The following is a 20,573-nucleotide window of genomic DNA, read 5'->3' as shown; positions in this document are numbered from 1 at the left end:
GGGGTTGGGGTTGGGGGTTTTGTAGGTCAAAATGGCGCTGGAAGTGAGGGGGAAGCGTGTGTGTGTGTTTTGGGGGGGGGGAAAGGGCAAGCCGCCGCCGCCGCCGCCGCCGTCAGACGGGGGTCTGCAATATGCTGGGGGAAAGGGCAACCCAACGCCACCCACCGCAACGCAAGGGGGTGTGGGGCCGTTGACGCCGCAAACCAACACGTGCTCGCTTTTGGAAATAATCCATTGCTCACCTCAATCCCACCGTAACACCCTAAAAGCGTTAGCTTCTTGCACTCGTACGACTCCAACCCTAACAACAACCCCCCGCTAACCACCTTAACCAACCCCAAACCCTAAAACCCTAAAAACCTAAAAACCTAAAACCCTAAAACCCTAAACAGGGGGTCTACAAGGTGGGCGGTATCGGCACTGTACCAGCAGGCCGAGTGGCGTGTGGGTGTGTTCGTGTGGGAACCACGGCCCAGCTCCTCCCCCCTTCCCCCCTTTCCCCCCCACCACAAACACCTCCAGCTTCCACGTCAGTCGTACGAGCAGATACTGCAGCTACTGCAGCTACTGCAGCTACTGCAGCTACTGCAGCTAGGAAAAACGGCTTCGGCGACGAAGCCGCACGGCCGGGCTCAGCAACCTCAGCACTGACGTCTGTCGTACGCTCCCTGGAGAGCTTTCACGACAGTCGCGGCTCCGCCGCCGCGGGGGAGTGGGTGGGTTTGGCGGTGAAGGGGGTGCCGGCGTGGCGGGTGCGGCGGGGGGATGTGGTGTCGGACGCCGGGGACCAGCCCGCGAGGTTTGCGGTTCGGTTCACAGCTAGGATTCGAGTAAGTGAGAAATCACCGGAAGGAGGCCGGGTGGCGGGGAGTGTGTGCGTGTGTGTATGTGTGTGTGAGTATGTGTATGCGTGTCGTGTGTGTATTCCAGGGGGGACTAAGAGAGTGGGTAATGGCGGTGTTGATGATGAGGGTGGTTCGGCGGGGGAGGGGCCCCTGGGGGAAACGCGGGGGAGGGGGAAAAAGAGGGGTAACGGGGCTAATTGGGTTTTAGGGTTTTAGGGAAAATCGTTTAAAAGGAGGAGGGGGATGAAGGTCAAAAGGTTCTTTTAAGCAGCCAATGTACGACTAAGACCTCAAACCTCCAAACCCCAAACCCGCCATCGACTCCGCAAGGGCTTCAGAGCGACGGCCCGGGCCCCATTGCGCGGTCTTTGCTTTGGACTTGTACGGCAGCTAGTCGCTTGGGCGTCCTGTCGCCATAGCAGTTGTTTTTTCTCTTAGTTGCGCGCACTGCATGTCATCCCCGCAGGCATCTAACATTTTACATTTTCCTGATGCAGTATCTGTCTATTCCTGCAGTACCCTTCTATTTGTATGTATGTATGTATGATTTCCCCTCCACTCCCCTTCCCTCACCCTGTCTTTCCGAAAAAAACACAAAATGGTCATTTTCGTGTGACGTCCCCAAGGTCCTGCGCGACCCTAGCTCGCGGCGGGAGAGCCGCCCCGGCTGCCTTCGTCCCGGGTATGTGGCCCTAGTTCACGTGCACACAGCCCATGCACCTTGCCGCTTGGTCAGCAGCAGAAGATGCGACACAAAGGGTACGGCGGAGGTGTTTTTTTGTGTGTGGGGGGGGGGGAGACGAGGAACCGGGTTTGGGCCCGGATTCGGAGCAACAATCCAGCCTTAGGCGGAATCCTGAAGAGGAATTTCAAAAGGGTTTGTTCCCCTTCAAAGGGGGGGGGAAGACAACCCTTTCCGAGGGGACACCGGGGGGGGTACGACGGCAGTAACAGAGCGTCCTTGTCTCCGGATGGCGATGGCTGTGAGGGAGGTTGCGGGGGGCATTGCGTGAGCGAATGTGTGTATGTATGTATGTGTAAGTGCTTGTGCGTGTGCATGTGCGTATGTATGTGTGTGCACGTGATTTGGGTTGGGTGGAAGGGGAAGTTATCATATTATGTTCTAGCCCACTCGCATTTTCCGGGGACTTTCCGTGACCTTCACGGTGGTCTATACACCGAATGTGGCCCCGCGAATACATAAAACCCCGCCGTGTCAAGGGGGCAACACAGCCGGGGGGGGTAACAGGGGCTCCTGATGACATGGGGGACCTGGGAGCCTGGGGACTTCCGCATTCTGCCTTTTTCTTTTACTGAGTTTCTGCATTTCGCGTATATATTCCCACCTCGCCATCCCTTTACCGCCCGGGCCCCCTCCCCCTCCCCCTCCCCCTCTCCCACCCCCTCCCCCTCTCCCACCCCCTCCCCCTCCCCCTCCCCCTCTCCCACCCTGCAACCTCGTAAAAAAGGCACTGGCGAGATGTTGGGGGAGAGATTGGACGAGCAAGTCGGTCTCCAGGCTGGCGACGTGGCGGAAGCCGTGTTTGAGCCGCTGCACCCCCGTCTCGTGGTAGAGCCGTTTCGGGAGTATCCCGTACTGGGTCGCTTTGTCGTACTGGGGGCGGTGAGGTGTTCGGCGGCTGAGCACGGGTGCGGCGGCGGCGGCGGCGGTGGTGGTGGCGGCCTGGCGGGGGGAGTGGGGGGAGGCAGCAGCGCGGCGGTGATGACGCCGGTGATTGTTGCGCTGGGTCGAGTGGAGGTGAGGTTTGCATTTGAATTTGAACGCAGGGTTTTGAATTTTTGAACGCAGGGTTTTGAATTTTTTGAACGCAGGGTTTTGAAGTTTTGAACGCAGCATAACTGCTTGAATCTATTGATGTGTTCTGTGTGTGCGTGGGAGTTTGATGTAGATGTGCTGCTGATGTGCAGCAGCGAATATCCCCATGACCGATATACCACCAAACACCAACACCAACACCAACAACACATCACCACAGCCAACCCAAACGCGCCACTCATCTAGCTATCTCTCCTCCTGAACTCCTTAACTTCTTTTCTTGTATCCCCTTCCTCTCCCTTCTCCCCCCTCCCTTCACTTTCCTGGCCAGTCGGTCACGTACGGAGAGTCGGAAGCGGCAGCGAAGCAAACCCACTACACAACAGCAACAGCAGCAGTAGCAGCGCCAACAGCAACAGCAGTAGCAGTGGAAAGGGCATCAAGTGCGGATCAGGAGAGTTCGACCAACCCTGAAGAAGGGGGGACCGCTGCGGAGGAGCCTGGGGAAGAAATGGCGGTGGCGGCGGTGGCGGCGGCGGCGGCAGGGGATGGCGCTGGGGAAGCAGCCGCCGGAGCAGGCGGCCGGGAACGCGCCATGTGGGCGATCGCTCCAGGACTCCCAAGACGACCAGCACCACCGACCCACGAAGGGGGTGCAGATAGCAGCCAAGCCGTTGCAGCTGTTGTGGGTGCTACTGCTGCTACTGCCAACGATGGTGGGGCCCGGCAGCCAGCAGGGATCGCGGAGGGAGTCACACCGGCGATGTGTACGTCAGTCGGCACTGCCCTGGCGGTGACGACCACCGCTACCAGCACCACCACCGCCACCATCACCACCGCCACTACTACCATCACCACCACCGCCACCACCGGCCATGGCGCCATAGTCACCTCCAGTACCGCCGCCGCCGCCGCCGCCGCCACCGCTACGACTACCGCCACCACAAGTACGGATAGGACAGACAGCAGGAGTGGCAGTAGCAGTGCCAGTATCACAGTAATTGATATGACTTGATTCGGCCAGGATGCAGTGTAGGGAGGGAGGGGGGAGAGCGGGGGTAGTCCTGCGGCCATGAGTTTATTGATGTGCGTCTTAAGTTATCTTGACAAGCGATCTCTATCTTTGGGTCCCGAGAGTGAAATGTTGTGTGTCCGGCTGTGTACGTGGTTGAAGCGGTGGGAGCTGCTGCTGCTGCTGGTATGCAATGCTGAGTTTCTTGCGTTTGAAAAAATGACGTAGCGGGCGGCGTCTTCTAGATTCCCGTTTCAGAACATATCTTCTTCCGGCATCATGATCGGAGTGATGATGATGATGATGATGATGATGATGATACACGAGATGTGACGAATGTGAGGGACTGTACGACTTGTTTTTTCTTGTCGTTGTTCGAAAATTGTAATGGTGGTCCTTTCGACAAGAGAAAGGAAGTTGCCCTCCACTTCTTCCGTCGGGGGATCTTTAAGAGGCACGACGCGTGTGTTCTCGTTCGTGTATTCAACCACCGCAGAATGTTCTTAGGTTGCAAAGTTACAAGTTCCCAGGTCCCCCAGAATGTTCTTAGGTTGCAAAGTTACAAGTTCCCAGGTCCCCCAGAATGTTCTTAGGTTGCAAAGTTACAAGTTCCCAGGTCCCCCAGAATGTCCTTAGGTTGCAAAGTTACAAGTTCCCAGGTCCCCCAGAATGTCCTTAGGTTGCAAAGTTACAAGTTCCCAGGTCCCCCAGAATGTCCTTAGGTTGCAAAGTTACAAGTTCCCAGGTCCCCCAGAATGTTCTTAGGTTGCAAAGTTACAAGTTCCCAGGTCCCCCAGAATGTTCTTAGGTTGCAAAGTTACAAGTTCCCAGGTCCCCCAGAATGTTCTTAGGTTGCAAAGTTACAAGTTCCCAGGTCCCCCAGAATGTTCTTAGGTTGCAAAGTTACAAGTTCCCAGGTCCCCCAGAATGTCCTTAGGTTGCAAAGTTACAAGTTCCCAGGTCCCCCAGAATGTCCTTAGGTTGCAAAGTTACAAGTTCCCAGGTCCCCCAGAATGTCCTTAGGTTGCAAAGTTACAAGTTCCCAGGTCCCCCAGAATGTCCTTAGGTTGCAAAGTTACAAGTTCCCAGGTCCCCCAGAATGTCCTTAGGTTGCAAAGTTACAAGTTCCCAGGTCCCCCAGAATGTTCTTAGGTTGCAAAGTTACAAGTTCCCAGGTCCCCCAGAATGTTCCGCGTCCTAAAAGTCTAAATTAAAGCCCCGGGGTCAGGGGTGTGTGTGGGGGGGGGCATGGACTGTCAATTGTCATTATTTCGTGGGCACTGATTGAGGACCTTGTTACACAGGTAGCAAAGCAGATAGTGGCAGATACAGATATATAATAAGCACTTGGATATGTGTAGTGTTACAGAGGGGATGCCGAAGACGGTGCTGTACGGCAGGCAACAGTAGAAGGGACGCCAGAGGCAGGCATCAGCCGTACGCTCGGACGAGCTATGTCCGGTGTATGATGTGCCCTCCCTGTCTCAAGGCGTTGTTGGTAGTAGCGCAGTTCCACCACATCGCAACCCCGGAAAAGACGTTTATACATCCACGTGGAAATTCGTTGGTTCGATGTTACTTAGGCATTAACTTCAAAAAAACAAGATTTAAACAGCCTATTAAAAAAACAAGTTCTCGCTGGTGTATGTGTTCTTCGTCAATGTTTCAATCGCCGCTTTTCACAAGCTTAAAAGATGCAGGTTCCGCCAGCCCGCAAAGGTTCTTCCAGTTTCTATGTGCCTCGTCCTAAACTAAAAAACACCGGAAACCCAAAAAACAGGGTTTCCTTGGGGTCCCGAAAATGGTCTCACAAAAAGCCACAACCACCTGTCTAACGACCCCTATCCGGGTGCCACGGAAACGCATTGCCTAATCCTGTTGATAACAACAACGAGCCACCAAAATCGAAATCGGGGTTGGGAGCCACCATCCACCCACCATCGAGAGCTGGTTCTCCCCCCACCGCCATCCACTCGCTCAACATACAGCAAAGAAAGCTTCCGCAAAGGCCATGTCGTGCGGTAAGCTGTCACACCGAAACCACATATCAGGATACGAAGTCGGGATCGGTCCCACAGTGACGGCTGAGGACACATACATACATACGTGCAAACATACATACACACAATACATGCATACACACGTCTGTGCCTAGGTCAACCCCTAAAACCCCTCCATCATTCCATCCCATGCGCCAATTCCGCTCAAGCCCACAAAAAATCATGGTTATATGAAGCATTTCGTCTCAGTTTGTATTCGAGAACGAGAAAAACAAATCTTCATAACAGACAAAGTTGACAGGTTTCTTTAAGAAAGGATACTACCATCTTACTTGCACACACAGAATTCCGTACTTTCCTGCACCGCACCTCACGTCCCATTCCCTCGGGGAAGACGAAACACGGACGAGCGATGCTGATGCCAGAGGTATTTCCCGGGGGGGGGTACCTGAGATCCGGTGGTGTGTGTAGAGTGGGTAGGTGGATGGAGGCAGCGCCAGATGGGTCTTACGGGCAGGTGAGTGAGTGGGTGGGTGAGGGGGGCCTTATGCTCCAGGAATGTGGAGTGGGTGGTGGTGGTGGTGGTGGTGACCGTGCGCATTGTTGAGGCTCTTCCTCACCTCGGTGACTGGCTGTGTGACGCGGGGCGGCAAACACCGCAAACACGACACAAGCAGAAGCAGAACACACACACATACATACAGACAGACACACAGACAAAAACAGCCCCCATTAATCCGTTCCCCAAAGCCCATATCAATTCACCCACGGCAGCTCTTATCTCTCTTCCATTCCTTTCCTGCTGCTACCCAGAACGAGGCAACCGCTTCCTTCCCGCCTCTCCCCCCCTCCTTCCCGCCTTCTCCCCTCCCTGCTGCGGCTAGTGCTATTCAGAAAAAGAAGGCGGCAGCTCCCGGATCCTGGTAGTCGTCATCCTCATCTTCGCGGCCCCCAGAGCCAAACGAGTGATCCCTCAGCCGCTCCATCTCAGACGACACGAAACCGTGAGTGCGGACTAGACGCACCTGCGGCACCCCGGCAGCAGCGGCGGGGTAATGTGCGTACGTGCGCATGCATGTGTACGTGCGTGTGTGTAATTACATAAATAAACTCGCGTGCATGCGTGGATCTGTGTGCGTGTATGGGCGGGGTGCGTGCATGGGCGCTGGGGAGGAGCGCTCCGGGGGAAATCCCAGCGAGTATCACGAACCAGGACCGCGGGGGGATAGCGAAGAACCGCCCTTCAAAACCCTAGTGTACTCCGGACCGTAACTGATGACGCCAGGGCTGTAGCATAGCACCTCGCAATGCCACTATTATACATCTCTGCTACACATCACCCACACACATACATACGCACACACACATACGCACACACGCACACACATACGCACACACACACACACACGCACACACACACGCACACACACACGCACACACACACACACATACACACATACACACACACACAGAGAGACACTCACATTCACACAGTTGGCCCCCCTCCCGCTTACCTGCGACAGCAGGAACACCGCCCGCACCACCCGAGCGTAGTCCGTCCCCACCGCCTTCAGCGCCAGGTCCACTGCCAGCCAGCCCCACAGCAGCGGACCCAGGAAGGACAGAGCGCCGCGGAGGGCCGAGTAGCGGGCGGTGGCGGCGGTGAGGCTGCGCTGCGCAGCCTGGGTTGGGGGGGAAAGGGGAATACAAGGAGGGAAAGACGAACCACAAGGAGGGGCGGGGGGGGGAAAGAGACGGCCTTGTTTGTGTGTATGTGTGTGTGTGTTTACGGCAGGAGAGATTGGCAGGACGGAGAGATCAAAGGGAAGGTGAAATGGGTGCGTGGACCAGGGGAAAAAAAAGACACACACATCGCCTCACAATCCGGCTCACACAATCCGTTTTGCTAAAACTTTGTGAAGTCATCGCACATCTCCCTTCATAGGACGACATTCATACGTACATACATACGTACATATATACATACCCCAAAAACCACACAGACGCATACACCTACATAGCACGCGCGCATTACGCCGTCGAACATCCCACCTACCTCCAGCATGGCCTGCTTGCCCCATCCCGCCATGGCGCCCTTGGCCGCCAGCCCGCCCACCCCCGCTGTCGCCGCCCTCAGCGCCGCCTGGTACTTGACGTGTGAGCACAGCAGGTTGGCGGCTAGCTGCTGAGTGGCTTGTTGACCCACCTGCTTATTGCGGTGGGGCGAGGTGACGAAGTGGATGCGGGATGGGCGGGAAGGTAAGTGTGGTTGAGGTTGAGGAAGGGGAGAGGAGGATAAGGGGGGCATATGTGAAGAGGGGAGGATAATATGCAAATGTAAATATATCTATATATATATATATATATATATATAAACCTGTCGACGTCCAAAGTATTGTAGGCACTGATGCAAAGCTGAGAGTATATGTGTATGTATGTATGTATGTATGTGTGTATGTATGTATGTGTGTGTACGTGTGTGTTGGTGGGTGGAGATGTCCCCGGACAGCAGCAGCAGCAGCAGCAGGCCCCACCCACCTTGGTGACCGTCACCACCCCGGCCAGGTTGAGCAGCGTGGGAGCCAAGTCCTTAAGTCCCAGACGGAAGGGCGCCGTCAGGCGCTCCGTCCAGTTCGGATTAGATGCTGCCGCCGCCGCCGCCGCCGCCCCTGATGTCGTCGACCCAGCGGGGCCGCTCCTGGCGGCGCCGCCGCCTCCGGCGGCTGATGCCGCCGCCGCCGCCGCTGGTGCGACGTCGACGTTGTTGAGTGTTGCGAACGACGCCGCCAGGGAGGGGTCCACTCCGGCCGCCGCCGCGGCTGAGGAGTGTTCGGGGGAGCGGACGTAGTCCGCACAGTTGTTGAGCACGTGGAGGAAAATCTCCGTCTCCAGATCGAAGGTGGACAGGTTACGCGAGCAACGGATGTCGAGCCTGGGTGTCAGGGGGGACGAGGGCGGGGTGGGAGGGAATGATGAGCAAGGAAATGAAGGGCCAACTGGCGGAAGGGAGGAGTGCTTTCCAAGGATGAGTGGGAGATTTCCTGGAAGTGATGCGGGGTTGGGCCCCGTGTGCGTGTGCATATATAAGCCGAGCAGATATGTACATTTATATTGTGGGTATGTATGTATGTATGTTGTTACAGGGTGGTTAACTTCGCCAGCGGCCCCCTTTCCCGGGGCAGTCCCTGCTCTCCCCTGCTAGAGGGGCACCCTAATCCGTCACCCCATCCGACTTCAGAATGTATTCGTTGGGTTCGGCAACTCACCACCAGCATCCAACCAAATCTAGCGGATCAACGGCGCATCAACTTAGTTCCTGGTCAGCTCGCAAGTTGATATTATCACGTCCTACACCGTCCATATGATGGGGGGCCACCTCCCATTTCATCACTCCTCAAACACCCGAGGAGCCGGCAGGCGGATTTGAACCCGGGTCGACTGGGTCGACTGGGAGCAGAAGTCAGGCCTTAACCTCTGCCAGCCGCCTGCCATGTATGTATGTATGTATGTATGTATGTATGTATGTATGTATGTATGTATGTATGTATGTATGTATTATGTATGTATGTATGTATGTATGTATGTATGTATGCATGTATGCATGCATGCATGCCGCCCCTCCAAAACCCCACACTCACTCTCCCCCTCCCGTTCCCCCCGGATCAAGTCTCTCCACATTCCTCCTTTCCCTCCCTCCTCCACACCACGCCTCCCCCCGGCTGCCGTCCCCCTTCCTTCTCCAACCCCTGCCCCTCCCCGCCGCCCGTACACTTACTTGTCCCTCACGTTGAGGAGCACCTCCCGGTAGCTGGGCCGAGCTCCCCGCAGCAGGTGCACCGAGTCCGCCGCCAGGAAACGGAAGTGCGCCTCCACCTTGTGCATCACACTGCGACGGCCGCGGAGGGATACCAGAGCCGGCTCATCGCGCTCAACCTGCAGAAGAAATTGCGTGGATGGGTAGCCCCGCGGATCAATGGCAGTGATCGATGGGTGGTCGTGACGTGGCGGCGTGTAGCTGTGGAGGGTTGTTGGACTGGGGTAATGCGGGGGTGCAGCGAGAGGAAAACACGTGCGCGAGCGGATCTTGATAAAACCCGGCTGCCACAAGCACAGCGAGAACGTGAACACCCCCTTAAGGTCTGTTGGCAAGTACATTGGCAGCTATATTGGTGTGGAGTGGAGAAGTGTTACATTCGGTTGACGGGATTTAGCTAAGGGTAGCAAAGACTGAACCCAGAACAGGACCCCACGGAAAAATAAACATGATGATAAAAGTCGTTTCAAGGTGTTTTTGAATGGTAGCCATACCGCCCCTTTCCGCTTCTCTCTGACTCTCTCTCTCTCACAGCTGTGGTGGTCCAACTTCGGGTTGGCCCTCTATTAACCCTGTCCTCCTGCCTGACTTGCGGCCTTTTCCTGCCAGGCGTCCCACCAACCCCCATTTTTTCCTACATGGTTTCCAAAGCTCAAGCCAGCCAAAGTCAAGGCTGGCGACAAGTAAGCGCCAACTAGGAACGCGGCTCTCGTCAGGTGTGCCAATAGGCGCAGGCCGTGGGTCAACCATGAAGATGAGGGAGGTGCTTCCACGGGCGGTGCCGCCCAAGGGTCATCACGCGTTCATGGGCATGGCGTGAAGAAGTACTGTAAATGGTGCGGCCGGATGTACCCTTGCGGAAGGTCCGGCTCTGTGCATGAAAGGCGAAGAACCCTGGTTCCGAAGTCTTAGAAAGCGGTTGTCCTCGGTTTGCGAGACCCAATTCTGGAATTTCAATCACACGTACCAGCAAGCTTTTGATTATGGGGCTAAAAGGAGAAGTCGAGTGCAGGATGTTGTACAACGCTTCTAACTCGTCATCGGTGCACATATCCAGGACCGCCCAAAGCTCCTGGTCAACATCCATTGGGGAAAGTGGCTCATCGAGGAGCACAGCACCAGGCGCGGCATCGTGGTCCGGAAAGGGAGAACCGTTGGCGGGAGAAGAAGCCGATGCGCGCGCGCAGCTGATCCTGGATGTCAAATCATGGCGTTGCCTGGGACTGTATGCACCCGGCCTATAGACTAATGCCATACGCCAGCTGCGATACTCCAAAGTCGTATGTTTAATCAGCGCACGCAAGGATTGCCGGGTAGCGCCAAGCGGTTCTGTGTACATTTCGATTACCGTAAAAAGCTTGTCAGTTGCTTAGTAGCGTTCCTGACGATGGCCAAGAGAGGTGATGCAAAACAACACAAGCGTAGTTGCGGCGGGGCAGGCAACGTGGTAGTTTTCCGCCTATGCGGAGGCCTGCCCCATTTCAGCGGGCTTTCGCTATGCTACAGCGGAGACAGGAAAAGGTTAACTCTTTGCTGGCCAACAGACGTCGCGACGCCGTGTCGTGCCGTACACCACTAGAGACGGTTGCAGTGAGCTCGGTTACGCGCATTCCAAGTTGACTACCCTTTACTAGACACAGGGCGTAAATTTCATGTCTATGCTGAATCGCTACATGGCATACCTTCTTAATACGTCGCACGGAGAATGAACCATTTTTAATGAAGAAGGTGGTTCGTTCGCTCCAGGGAGGCTTCATGTTTCAGCCGGGTGTCCCGGTGGGCTTTCATCTTCGAGCAATGGCATGTGTGCCGTCCAGTCCGTGGCTCGTCAGTGTTTCGAGTACCATTCTGTACCTGTCATTCGGTAGACTAGGGTACAGAACGCGTTGTGCGAGACGTTCAGATCGTTGTGGAATTTCTGGCCTGGGATGCTGGACAACAATAAGCATGGTGACTCGGCGCATGCATCCCTTTCCGTTGTATACCACATGACATGCGTACGATGCTGTGATGGACCGCAATATCCATGGGGTTTTTTACAGGTACGGTCCTCGCGAGAAATCCCGGAGATGCTACAGTACAACATCGAACATTGATAATGCATCAGCCCCCGCCGTGCCACAGGTACACTCCCAGATGCCCACAAATCCGTCCGCGAAAGAGAACATGTCGGCCCGTGTCCAAACGTGATTGGACAAAGGGCTGCTTGCTGCTAATGTACAATAATGATTGGTTGTTTGCCGTGTGATATATCGTTACGAGCCGGCATCACGGCAAAGCAAAAATTTTGCCACAACAAAACAAGGACCTCTACACTTTTGTATGTATACATGAAGAGCATCGTTCAGTTACGGCGCAACCAATGCAAATCACATGTCGCATTAGGTCAACATGCGCCGTTCACGCCCAATGCACGACAGTACAAACCGGCAAAAGACAAAATGCGACGCAACACATATTATTGACGTTGAAAGGTCTCCATTATACAGAACAAGATTTCCGCCCTCCATGTCAAGGGTAGAAACTAAACCCAAGCATGACGACTGACATCGTAGAGAAATTCCTAACCAGATCTCAGCTAGCTTGAACCTGCTTGTTGCCATTTGGAAAGGTCCGTCACTAACGTCCCTGAAAGGGGTTCATCACCATGCCTTAAAAACCCCAAAACCACGTGTATATTTTGTGGTGGCCTGCTTCTGCCCCCGGACCGCCTTCTATAGCGCAACATTTTGTGCATACACTAAATGATAATAACGAGGCCTGCACAGTATAAGAGATCTACCACTCTGTCTACTGAAGCGTGCATGTGTGGCTGCCTGCCTTCGGCGTCGACAGGGCAACACGGGCGGATCCTTCCAATGTGCTTCCCTGACCACCCGACCTGGGTATCGTCGCAACAGCATGTCGCCGCACGTCACATCCCACTCTTACCGACATGACAGCAAAGCAAACAGCTGCGAGATACAAGAACGCACGCCGAGGACCCCCACAGCCTGACGCACACGTTTCATAAATCCCCAAAACCTCCAGACAAATTCTGCCGACCCAGATCGAGGCAGCGCGGGAGCGAAGAAGACCTAACGGGTTCCTCATTACTGCGGCTTCATCTCCTTGGGCTCCTGGTTCTTGCGCACAAAGCCGCGGCCAAAAATGCGGTCCACGAAGCCACCTGGACTGCGCATGGCGGGCGTCTTGCGCGACCAAGGCTGAGAGCCGAACATGACACCAGCCTTGGGCAGGCAACGACCCCCGACGGTGTCGCACACAGGCAGGTCGGCGGGGCAGCAGTGCTGGTTGTCGCTGCAGCAGGTGGCCTTGGGCATCGGGCAGCACCCCCACTGCACAAGCGATAAGTGGGGGAGCAGGAGGGGGAATGTGTGAGAAACCCAAAGACGCTAGGAACAAAGGTTGAGTCAACCAGAAGTCCATGGTCAGAAGAAACCGTCGAAATGGAAGGCCTGTCTGCATAATAGGTCACGATGAGTTCAAACAAATGCTCAAGAGTGCGTAATTGCTGCGGTAGAAATATACGACAAAAGAAACGTTGATGTCTACTGCCTTTTATAAAAGGAGCGCATATCAATCCAGCATGTAATCCTTTTCACAATCTTTGCAATTGGTTCAACAGAATGCATGCAAAGTTTGTCATGTACATCGGCAAGGCAAGCAATACCTATATGACCCCTGCATTTGGGTATTAACAAAAATGCCAGGGGACAATTCCTCAGGCGGGATAGGGCCCGGTTCAAGGCGCACCTGGAAGCACATGTTGAAGAACTCCATAACGCAGCAACACGTGCTGCCAGCCGGGCACTCATTGTCATCGTCGCACTTGACAGGCTGGGGGGATGGGGGCTTGGGCGAAGGCGATGGCTTGGGGCCCGGGCCCGGGGTAGGGCCAGGCGTGGGCGGGTTAGGACCCTTCTTAGTGGGGAAGGAAGGCGCCATGGCGATGCCACACATGCCCTGGACATCCTCCGCGCCCATCCGGAGACGAATATAGCCGTTGTCTCCCCACTCGGGACCCCAGCTGTTCTTGACAATCCAGTAGTTGCCGAAGTGGGGGTCCTTGCCATAACCAACAACCAGTACACCGTGGTTGAGGGATGTGCCGCAGGTTGGGTCGTCGTAAACACCACCTCCGTATAGCTGGAACGACTTGGCGTCGGCCTCGATGGCAACAGCGATGGGTTGGTGAGCCGCGGCCTTCTTCAGAGCGACCTCATCGTTCTCAGGGATGTCGACATAGCCATCGATAGTGACGACACGGCGGTTCTTCTTGGCAGCGACGCAGACTCCGTCCTCGGCCGTGTATGGGTAGTCATCCTCTGTATCAAGGCCTCCGTTCTTGATAATCCACTGGTATGCATAGTCCATCAGGCCACCGCTGCAGCCCCTGTCCTCATCCGTATCGCAGTCAACAAGCTCTTGCTCGCTCAGCGACGCGAGCTCGCCGGTCACAATGGCGTTGATGCCCTCGACACTGCCCGTTGTCGCAAAAGCCCAGCAAGAACCGCACTGCCCCTGGTTCTTCACCTCAGTCACCGCTCCCTTCTTGCGCCAGTCGATTTCCGTTGGTAACTGATTCGCGTCGACATTGTCGTAGATGAAAGGCGAGGACTGAAGGCGGTTGCTCGCCTGACGAGCCTTGAAGTCGTAGCCCAGGCGATTGCGGAATTCATCGGTTGTCAAGTCGGCAAAGGCATTAAGATGGAGCCAGTGGGAAGTGGTTCGTGCGTTGTAGGCGAGAATGTAGTTAAGGTTCTCCAGCCACACGGAAAAACGGGTCTCGAGCTCCTTTATGTCGTTAGCGTAGGCTTTCGTATATTGCATCATCCACTGCTGAAAGGCTGCCATGGGGTTCGCCTTGGCGTCCAGGAGCAGTTTCTCATGCTGCTCCCGGAGTTGGAGCTCAGGCGCGGCACCAACCCCACCGCTAGCTGCGACCAGCAAGGCAGCAATTAAAAACCTCACAGCCATGGTGAGAACAACCAAGATCTCCAATAGCTCGCAGGGCTGACGGATAAGGACGCGCTTTTGCACGCAACTAGGGCTCCAACGTTAGCCTATAAAAAACAAGACATCTAAACTTATTGCCCCACGGGAGGATAAACATTAATTAAACGGGTGTTGGGTTTATATCCCAATCAGCAACGTGGTCATCCAAGATAATGTGTAACGACGCAAGGCCCAACTGAGCATCCCGGGTTACGCCTTTGCTTTGTTACAATGGTATCGAGACGGAGCCGCACGACTTCCGATGAAATCTTCGGGTCGGTGGTTCGATTCTGACAACAAGCAGGTATCGCAGAAAGCGATATCATGGGTAATGGATAAACCAGCGCACAATGCGTGAGGTGGGATGGCTCCAATGCTCGATATAATGGCCGCGGACGTCCATTGCTAAAGGGGGGGCAATGTAACGACGCAAGGCCCAACTGAGCATCCCGGGTTACGCCTTTGCTTTGTTACATAATGCCGTGACTTCGTGGACAAGTCAGCCACTCCCAGATTATGGCCAGATACAGGTGCGCAACTCAGATCGCAGCATATATACACAGGAAGATAAGTTAAGTTTTCCTAATTGTACAGTAAAAATTTGAAAAGTTGGGTCGGCCTGGCGGCCCTTGTAGTTGTGCTTTGCACCTGAAGGCTGTCTTAGAAGTCCAAGCTTCAACTATAATAGCTCACATGTCGTTTCTTGCACGTGCAGCATGCTTTTCAGGTCAGCCAAGTCAGGTTCGACTTTGGCTACATCTGCAGTGCAGGCTGACGAACACGTGCATTCCGGGCCGCAGGCCTACGATTTCACGCAGCAGATGCTGGTTTTCACCTCAAAGTCCTGAACGCAATCACTGTCTGCCAAACACCCGGCGTAAGTGCGTCATCGGAAGGTTTCCTTACCTTTCGGAATTACTTTGCACACCGCGTAAGAAAGATCCCATTTGATCTATTGATATACATCCTGCCTGAAGCCCATAACAAAATATTTTGTCGGATTACCAACTGACCCAGGGGTCATTCCGAGCCGCCATTCGTCCCTTCAGCTCCGGAACTGGAGAAGAGCAGGAGGATGCGGCTGCAATAGATCGTTACCGTGCAGCCAAGAACTTCCGCCGCCGAGTTGACGGACGTGTTCTGCTCCATGGGAAGGATAGCGACACGTGGCTCGAGGCCAAGCTCGACGGCTACGTTGAAGGTACGTGGCCGCGTGTCTGCACCAGATTCCTAACAGGATCCTTTCATGCCATACCACGTACCCAGCCGTGACGCGGGTTCTGCCACGTCGTACATTGCCGTACCCCATCCGGAGCTGCTTGCTCAGGATAGGCCTCTTGAGGGAAGAACCAGGTTTCGGAGCAGTATATTTCAGTTGTATTGTAAGAAGGAATTGGATCCCTTTCCCTTTTACTCGGTATCTCCCGCATTACTCTTTTGTCTGCTCTGGCGTTACACGTGTTCTCCTGTCAATATCACACAAACACACACAGATCTTCCCTTGTACCACCTTTCTGTTAGTTTCGGTCCGCGACCCAAATATCAAAAAGCGCAAATACACGCATTGTCACGCACATCTCCCCCCCCGATGTGTGTGTTTCCTTAATGGTCTATGCTGCGAGGAGGAGTCATGCGCGTATATATGTATGTATGTGTGTGTTTGCGCCCCGGGTTCAGGTTCCCTGCTGCTGCTGGGCCAGGACGGCTTGGTGTACTACTTGGTTTCGGAGGATCTGAAGCAGATTGATCTGAGTAACGACCAGTTGGTTGGGCAGCTGTTCGGGGAGGGCGGCTGGGAGAAGCTCATGCAGCCGCTGTACACGCAGGTAATCCTGAAGTAATGATGAAGCTGGGGAAATGAAGGCGGGTGGTGCCGGCGCTGATGGTGATGGTGGGTGCTTTATGCGTTCAGGGACGGGTGGACTGACGCCGGAAGGAGGGCCGTGGACGGGTGAAGTGGTGGCGGTGGCAGTGGCGGTGGTTTTGTCGGTCGGGGGAAATGGATGTGGGACGTGTAAACCCAGGAGGACTGGTGAGTGATGGTGGGTGTTCAGTCTTGGGGTGCGCTGGGCTGCTAGGAAGGTTCGGAGCGCGCGTGTACGTGTGTGTCCTGGAGGCGCATGGCGAGTGCGCGTTTGCGTGTGTGGTTTTGGTGGCGGGGTTGCTGGGGATGGGGAGGGCGGGGAGGCTGACAGCGGGGGTGGGAGGGTCAGGGGTTTGGGGGGGATGGATAGACTGTATTGTAATGGGTTCGGAGCGGGGATGTATGTGTGGCGGAATGGAGAGAGCCGTACCACCGGGCACAAGACCGGGGGCAAGAAAATCAGGGTTAGTCCGTATGTATGTATGTATGTATGTATGTATGTATGTATGCTTCCCTTGCATCGCAGATTACGGGAGGGGAGCTAAAGCACGTACGGATGACGCCTCAACAGTTTCGGAGCATCTTCACGGTGCTGAGAGAGGCGCCGCCACCGGTACAGCAGCAGCAGTCCTAGATGTCGGAGGTGATGGGCGGGACGCCAAGTGTTGGGAGGACATGAGATGTCTCCCCCTCCACCCCCCCGGGCGGCCCCCCCCCAAACACACGCAACCCAGACCCCGACGGGGCGGCTATGTGGCCCACGGCCTGCAGGGGCACGACACGTACGTTAAATCCGCCGTACGGCAGTACGGCAGCACACCACGGGCGGTACAGGGCCTTTATGGTATAGCTGTGGAGGGCGTGTAAATAGGTTCGAGACGGAGCCCTTGCGAAGGTGAAGGTGAAGGTGTGCTAATATAAAAAAGATGCATAACGGAAAACGTATGTCAACGGTCACATTTCCACACACACATTCACACACAGCGGATGCTTTCAACTCTACTTCCGCCATGACGGCCTTTGGTCGGCGTAGCCCTTTCCAGCGCTGCCTTGTAAATGCAATCTCTGGGAGAGATATGATGATAGAGATATGCTAAAAGATTGGTTTTTTCAAATGCTCACATACTGGCTGGTTAATGGTCTCTGTGGAGCCTTCCGTGCGCTGCCTTCCCGCAGACGGCAGCCCCCGGGGGTCCTTTTCCAGCACGTCTTGGGCGCTGCTGCTCCCTCCTTGTGTTTTCGAAGGTCTGCAGGTGGCTTGTTGCTAGGAACAGGGGGCAGGAACAGGGGGCAGGAGGCTGGGCAGTGAACGGCGTGTACGTGCGCTTCAGAGGTCTAGGATTTCGTGGTGTGCTGGGTGTCGGGTGTCGTGGTAATTGGGACATACGTGTAGTGATGCAAAGCTAGAGCCGGGGGGAGGGGCCGAAGTTGTAGAGGGCCGAAGAGTGATGACGGGCCCCGCGTGTGTGTCTTTGTGTGTGTGTGCGTGTGTGGGGGCGTGTCTGCGTGTCCGTTCTGGAGGAAGGGGCGGGGTTGTGAGGCGCAGCCCTGTGGAGCCTAGGAGAGGCTTTGTTGAAGAATAATGGAACTGGAGATTTCCGACAAACATACACACACATACACAGAGGGAGGGAGGGTTGAGGAAAGCGACGGCTCAGGGAGGGGAGGATTAAAACTCCTCCCGTCTTTCCCGGTTCCTGCAGTCCGGAGGTGGATGAGGGGGTGGGAGGTGGAATATCAGTCAAACGCGATCGTTGCGTAGCGTTGCGCGGTGGTGTAGTGTGTTGTGGTGCCAACCGCATGTGGGACGTTTCTTTTGGAAATATGTTTTTGACGGTCGTGAAAAGATTGGAGTCAGCACAATCGCAGTGCTGTTGTTTGTTGTGGCATCTCCTTTCACGTGCTGCATGCAGCTGTATTGTATGTGCAGCGCGGACAGGCTGAAAGTTTGGTTTCTGGGTTTTGTGTGTGCTGCTTTATATTTGCACGTGCACATCATTTGTGTGCGTTCGTGCTTGTTTGCATGATTTGTTGGCTTTTTTGGTTTCCTTTTGTTTTGTTTGTTTGCCCGCCAGTGCTTCGTACTTTTGGATTACTGCTGCTGCTTTTTTTACGCTATTCTGCCTTTTTTTACGATTTCGAGAATAAATTAAGCAGACATGTCCTTCGGAAGGCTACCGACGAGCTTTGTGAGGTAGATGCGGTATTAGCGCGTTTTAACCTTCAGCGGCATGGATTCGCAGTTTCACAGGTTTTCCGCAGGCTATTGGTTAGTGGGTGGTTGGGTTGGTCATGCAATGTTTTTTTCTGTTTTTTTTGTTTGTTGGTTGTTGGGCGGGGGGCCGTAGCGCGACGCGCGTGTAATGTTGGCCATACCCGCGACGTCGCTCGGTAACACGACCAAACATATTGTCTCAGCAATGATTTTAGCCTTATACATCATCCATTGCAGCGTGCATTTCTTCTGGCTAAAAGAAAAATCGTTTGCGTTTGAACAAGTTCCACGGGCTCCCGGGGGACAATAAATCGCGCTTCGCGCTGGTTGAGCTCAAAACTAATATCCACAAGGTGTTGTGTATCTCCTTGTAAACGTAACGTGAGGTGGCTGCGACCAGATTCGAATATTGTCCATTTGCCGCGACCTTGTTCAGACCAGGCTGAGGAACTTAGGGTTTCGCGCGTATGTGACGAGAGTTTTGTTTATGCGCAGCTGCGCTTTCATGCAGGAAATGAAATAACCAAGAATCAGGACGTTTGAGGAGGGGCACTCAACGGAAACGTGAGTACCTATGCATGATCAAAAGCAAATGCTCTTTTAGCGGCCGGCGCGCGTCCGGCGAGCAACTGATTCTAAAGTCCCGCCCTTAACTGACCTTAACAGATCTTTTCCGACCTAGCTAGCGGTGGTGTAGTGTGTTGTGGTGCCAACCGCATGTGGGACGTTTCTTTTGGAAATATGTTTTTGACGGTCGTGGAAAGATTGGAGTAAGCACAGTCGTAGTGCTGTTGTTGTTGTTGTTCTTTGTTGTGGCATCACCTTTCGCGTGAATGCAGCATACATTTCCTTTCGTGTGCTGCATGCACAGCTATATTGTATGCGCAGCACGGACAGGCTGAAAGATTGGTTTCTGGGTTTACTGTGTGCTGCCTTCTATTTGTACGTGCACGTCATTTGCGTGCGTTCGTGCTTGTTTGCATGATTTGTTGGCTTTTTTGGTTTTGTTTCGTTTTGTTTGTTTGTCCGCCAGTGCATCGTACTTTTGGATTACTGCTGCTTTTTTTACGGTATTCTGCCACTTTTTACGATGTTTGAGAATGTTTGAGAACAAATTAGGCAGACATGTCCTTCGGAGAGACATCGACGATATTTGTGAAGTAGATGCGGTATTAGCGCGTTTTAACCTTCGCAGTTTCACAGGTTTTCCGCAGGCTATTTGTTAGCGGGTGGTTAGGTTGGTCATGTATTGTTTTTTTTCTGTTTTTGGGCGAGGCCCCGGGCGCGAAGCGCCATTCGGGGGGCCGAGCCCCCTAGGTTCACTGCTGTCCGTCCGTCAGTCAGTCATGGTGTAACATTTCATCTTATTTCACCCCGTTAAAATTGCGTCTGAAAGCTATTCTGATTCTCTATCGATGGACCAATGGAATTTACAGGGTGTTTCCACTTGGCCGAACACTAACACTAAGTTTGAATGTTCTTCGTCCTGGACTCGTCTCTCACCGTTCTAAATACATCAATTGATATAACTAATGATAGTAGAAAATATTCATCAAACAAATTGGAGGTTGGGGCACTCCTGGCGGAGAACCTAGTGGAAACACCCCGTACACTAAGTCCACACTAACGCGTAACAAAGTTAATTGGACCTCAGACGTGCCTTTAACTTTCAGACCTAGCACTAACTATTTGGCGGGCAACTTTTAGGAGCTGGATTGTCCCTTCTGACCACAGACTTTAGACGTAAGCAGCTTATCTTTTTTCCTTCATGCAAACGCCGCGTTGACTTGCGCACGCCCAACACCGACAGCCTCAGAACACCGCCATTTTGCAATGGAGCCCTCCTTCAATAACGTTCAGCAAACATATACCGCTAGTTTGCCTTCCTTCGCTGGCCGGCCGTTGCCATTGCACCATGCGGACTTCATGGCGGACATCATGACGCAGGCTGCGCCGCAGCGGATACGCGAATGCTTAACGCAGGTCACGTGCTTCCGGGACCTGTGTACCTGCAGTCCCAGATCGATTTCGTCCCCTTGATGCACACC

At 54.3% G+C, this 20,573-nt stretch overlaps 4 protein-coding genes across 4 annotated transcripts; 2 read left to right on the top strand and 2 right to left on the bottom strand.

The window, feature by feature from the left end:
* Window positions 1–389: 389 nt before the first annotated feature.
* On the top strand, window positions 390–2,460 carry VOLCADRAFT_34197 (uncharacterized protein; the record flags this gene model as incomplete). The annotated part of the gene is made up of 4 exons (XM_002954380.1): window positions 390–450; window positions 619–830; window positions 1,502–1,604; window positions 2,315–2,460. Coding segments are annotated over 4 exons (522 nt in total), but the record flags the coding sequence as incomplete, so codon positions are not given.
* Window positions 2,461–6,524: 4,064 nt separating this feature from the next.
* On the bottom strand, window positions 6,525–10,535 carry VOLCADRAFT_95192 (uncharacterized protein; the record flags this gene model as incomplete). The annotated part of the gene is made up of 6 exons (XM_002954307.1): window positions 6,525–6,659; window positions 7,149–7,316; window positions 7,691–7,840; window positions 8,173–8,566; window positions 9,410–9,567; window positions 10,416–10,535. The coding sequence occupies 6 exons, from the start codon at window positions 10,533–10,535 to the stop codon at window positions 6,525–6,527; spliced, it is 1,125 nt and encodes a 374-aa protein (XP_002954353.1).
* Window positions 10,536–11,470: 935 nt separating this feature from the next.
* On the bottom strand, window positions 11,471–14,575 carry VOLCADRAFT_76255 (uncharacterized protein). Its single transcript, XM_002954306.1, has 2 exons — window positions 13,205–14,575; window positions 11,471–12,786 (listed from the first exon to the last, which is right to left on the bottom strand). The coding sequence occupies exons 1-2, from the start codon at window positions 14,426–14,428 to the stop codon at window positions 12,541–12,543; spliced, it is 1,470 nt and encodes a 489-aa protein (XP_002954352.1). The 5' UTR covers window positions 14,429–14,575; the 3' UTR covers window positions 11,471–12,540.
* Window positions 14,576–14,962: 387 nt separating this feature from the next.
* On the top strand, window positions 14,963–18,686 carry VOLCADRAFT_106357 (uncharacterized protein; the record flags this gene model as incomplete). Its single annotated transcript, XM_002954379.1, has 7 exons — window positions 14,963–14,976; window positions 15,496–15,647; window positions 16,124–16,272; window positions 16,837–16,923; window positions 17,045–17,092; window positions 17,487–17,563; window positions 18,014–18,686. The coding sequence occupies 7 exons, from the start codon at window positions 14,963–14,965 to the stop codon at window positions 18,252–18,254; spliced, it is 768 nt and encodes a 255-aa protein (XP_002954425.1). The 3' UTR covers window positions 18,255–18,686.
* Window positions 18,687–20,573: the final 1,887 nt, after the last annotated feature.

This window comes from Volvox carteri, assembly GCF_000143455.1.
Source record: "Volvox carteri f. nagariensis unplaced genomic scaffold VOLCAscaffold_42, whole genome shotgun sequence".
Taxonomy (NCBI): domain Eukaryota; kingdom Viridiplantae; phylum Chlorophyta; class Chlorophyceae; order Chlamydomonadales; family Volvocaceae; genus Volvox; species Volvox carteri.
This window is presented reverse-complemented; position numbering and strand designations above follow the sequence as displayed.

Coding starts and splice junctions, on each gene's coding strand:
- VOLCADRAFT_76255 (XM_002954306.1), bottom strand. CDS start 14,428: ATGGCTGTGAGGTTTTTAATTGCTGCCTTGCTGGTCGCAGCTAGCGGT. Junction 12,787..13,204: donor TCTTCAACATGTGCTTCCAG/GTGCGCCTTGAA, acceptor TCGCTTGTGCAG/TGGGGGTGCTGCCCGATGCC.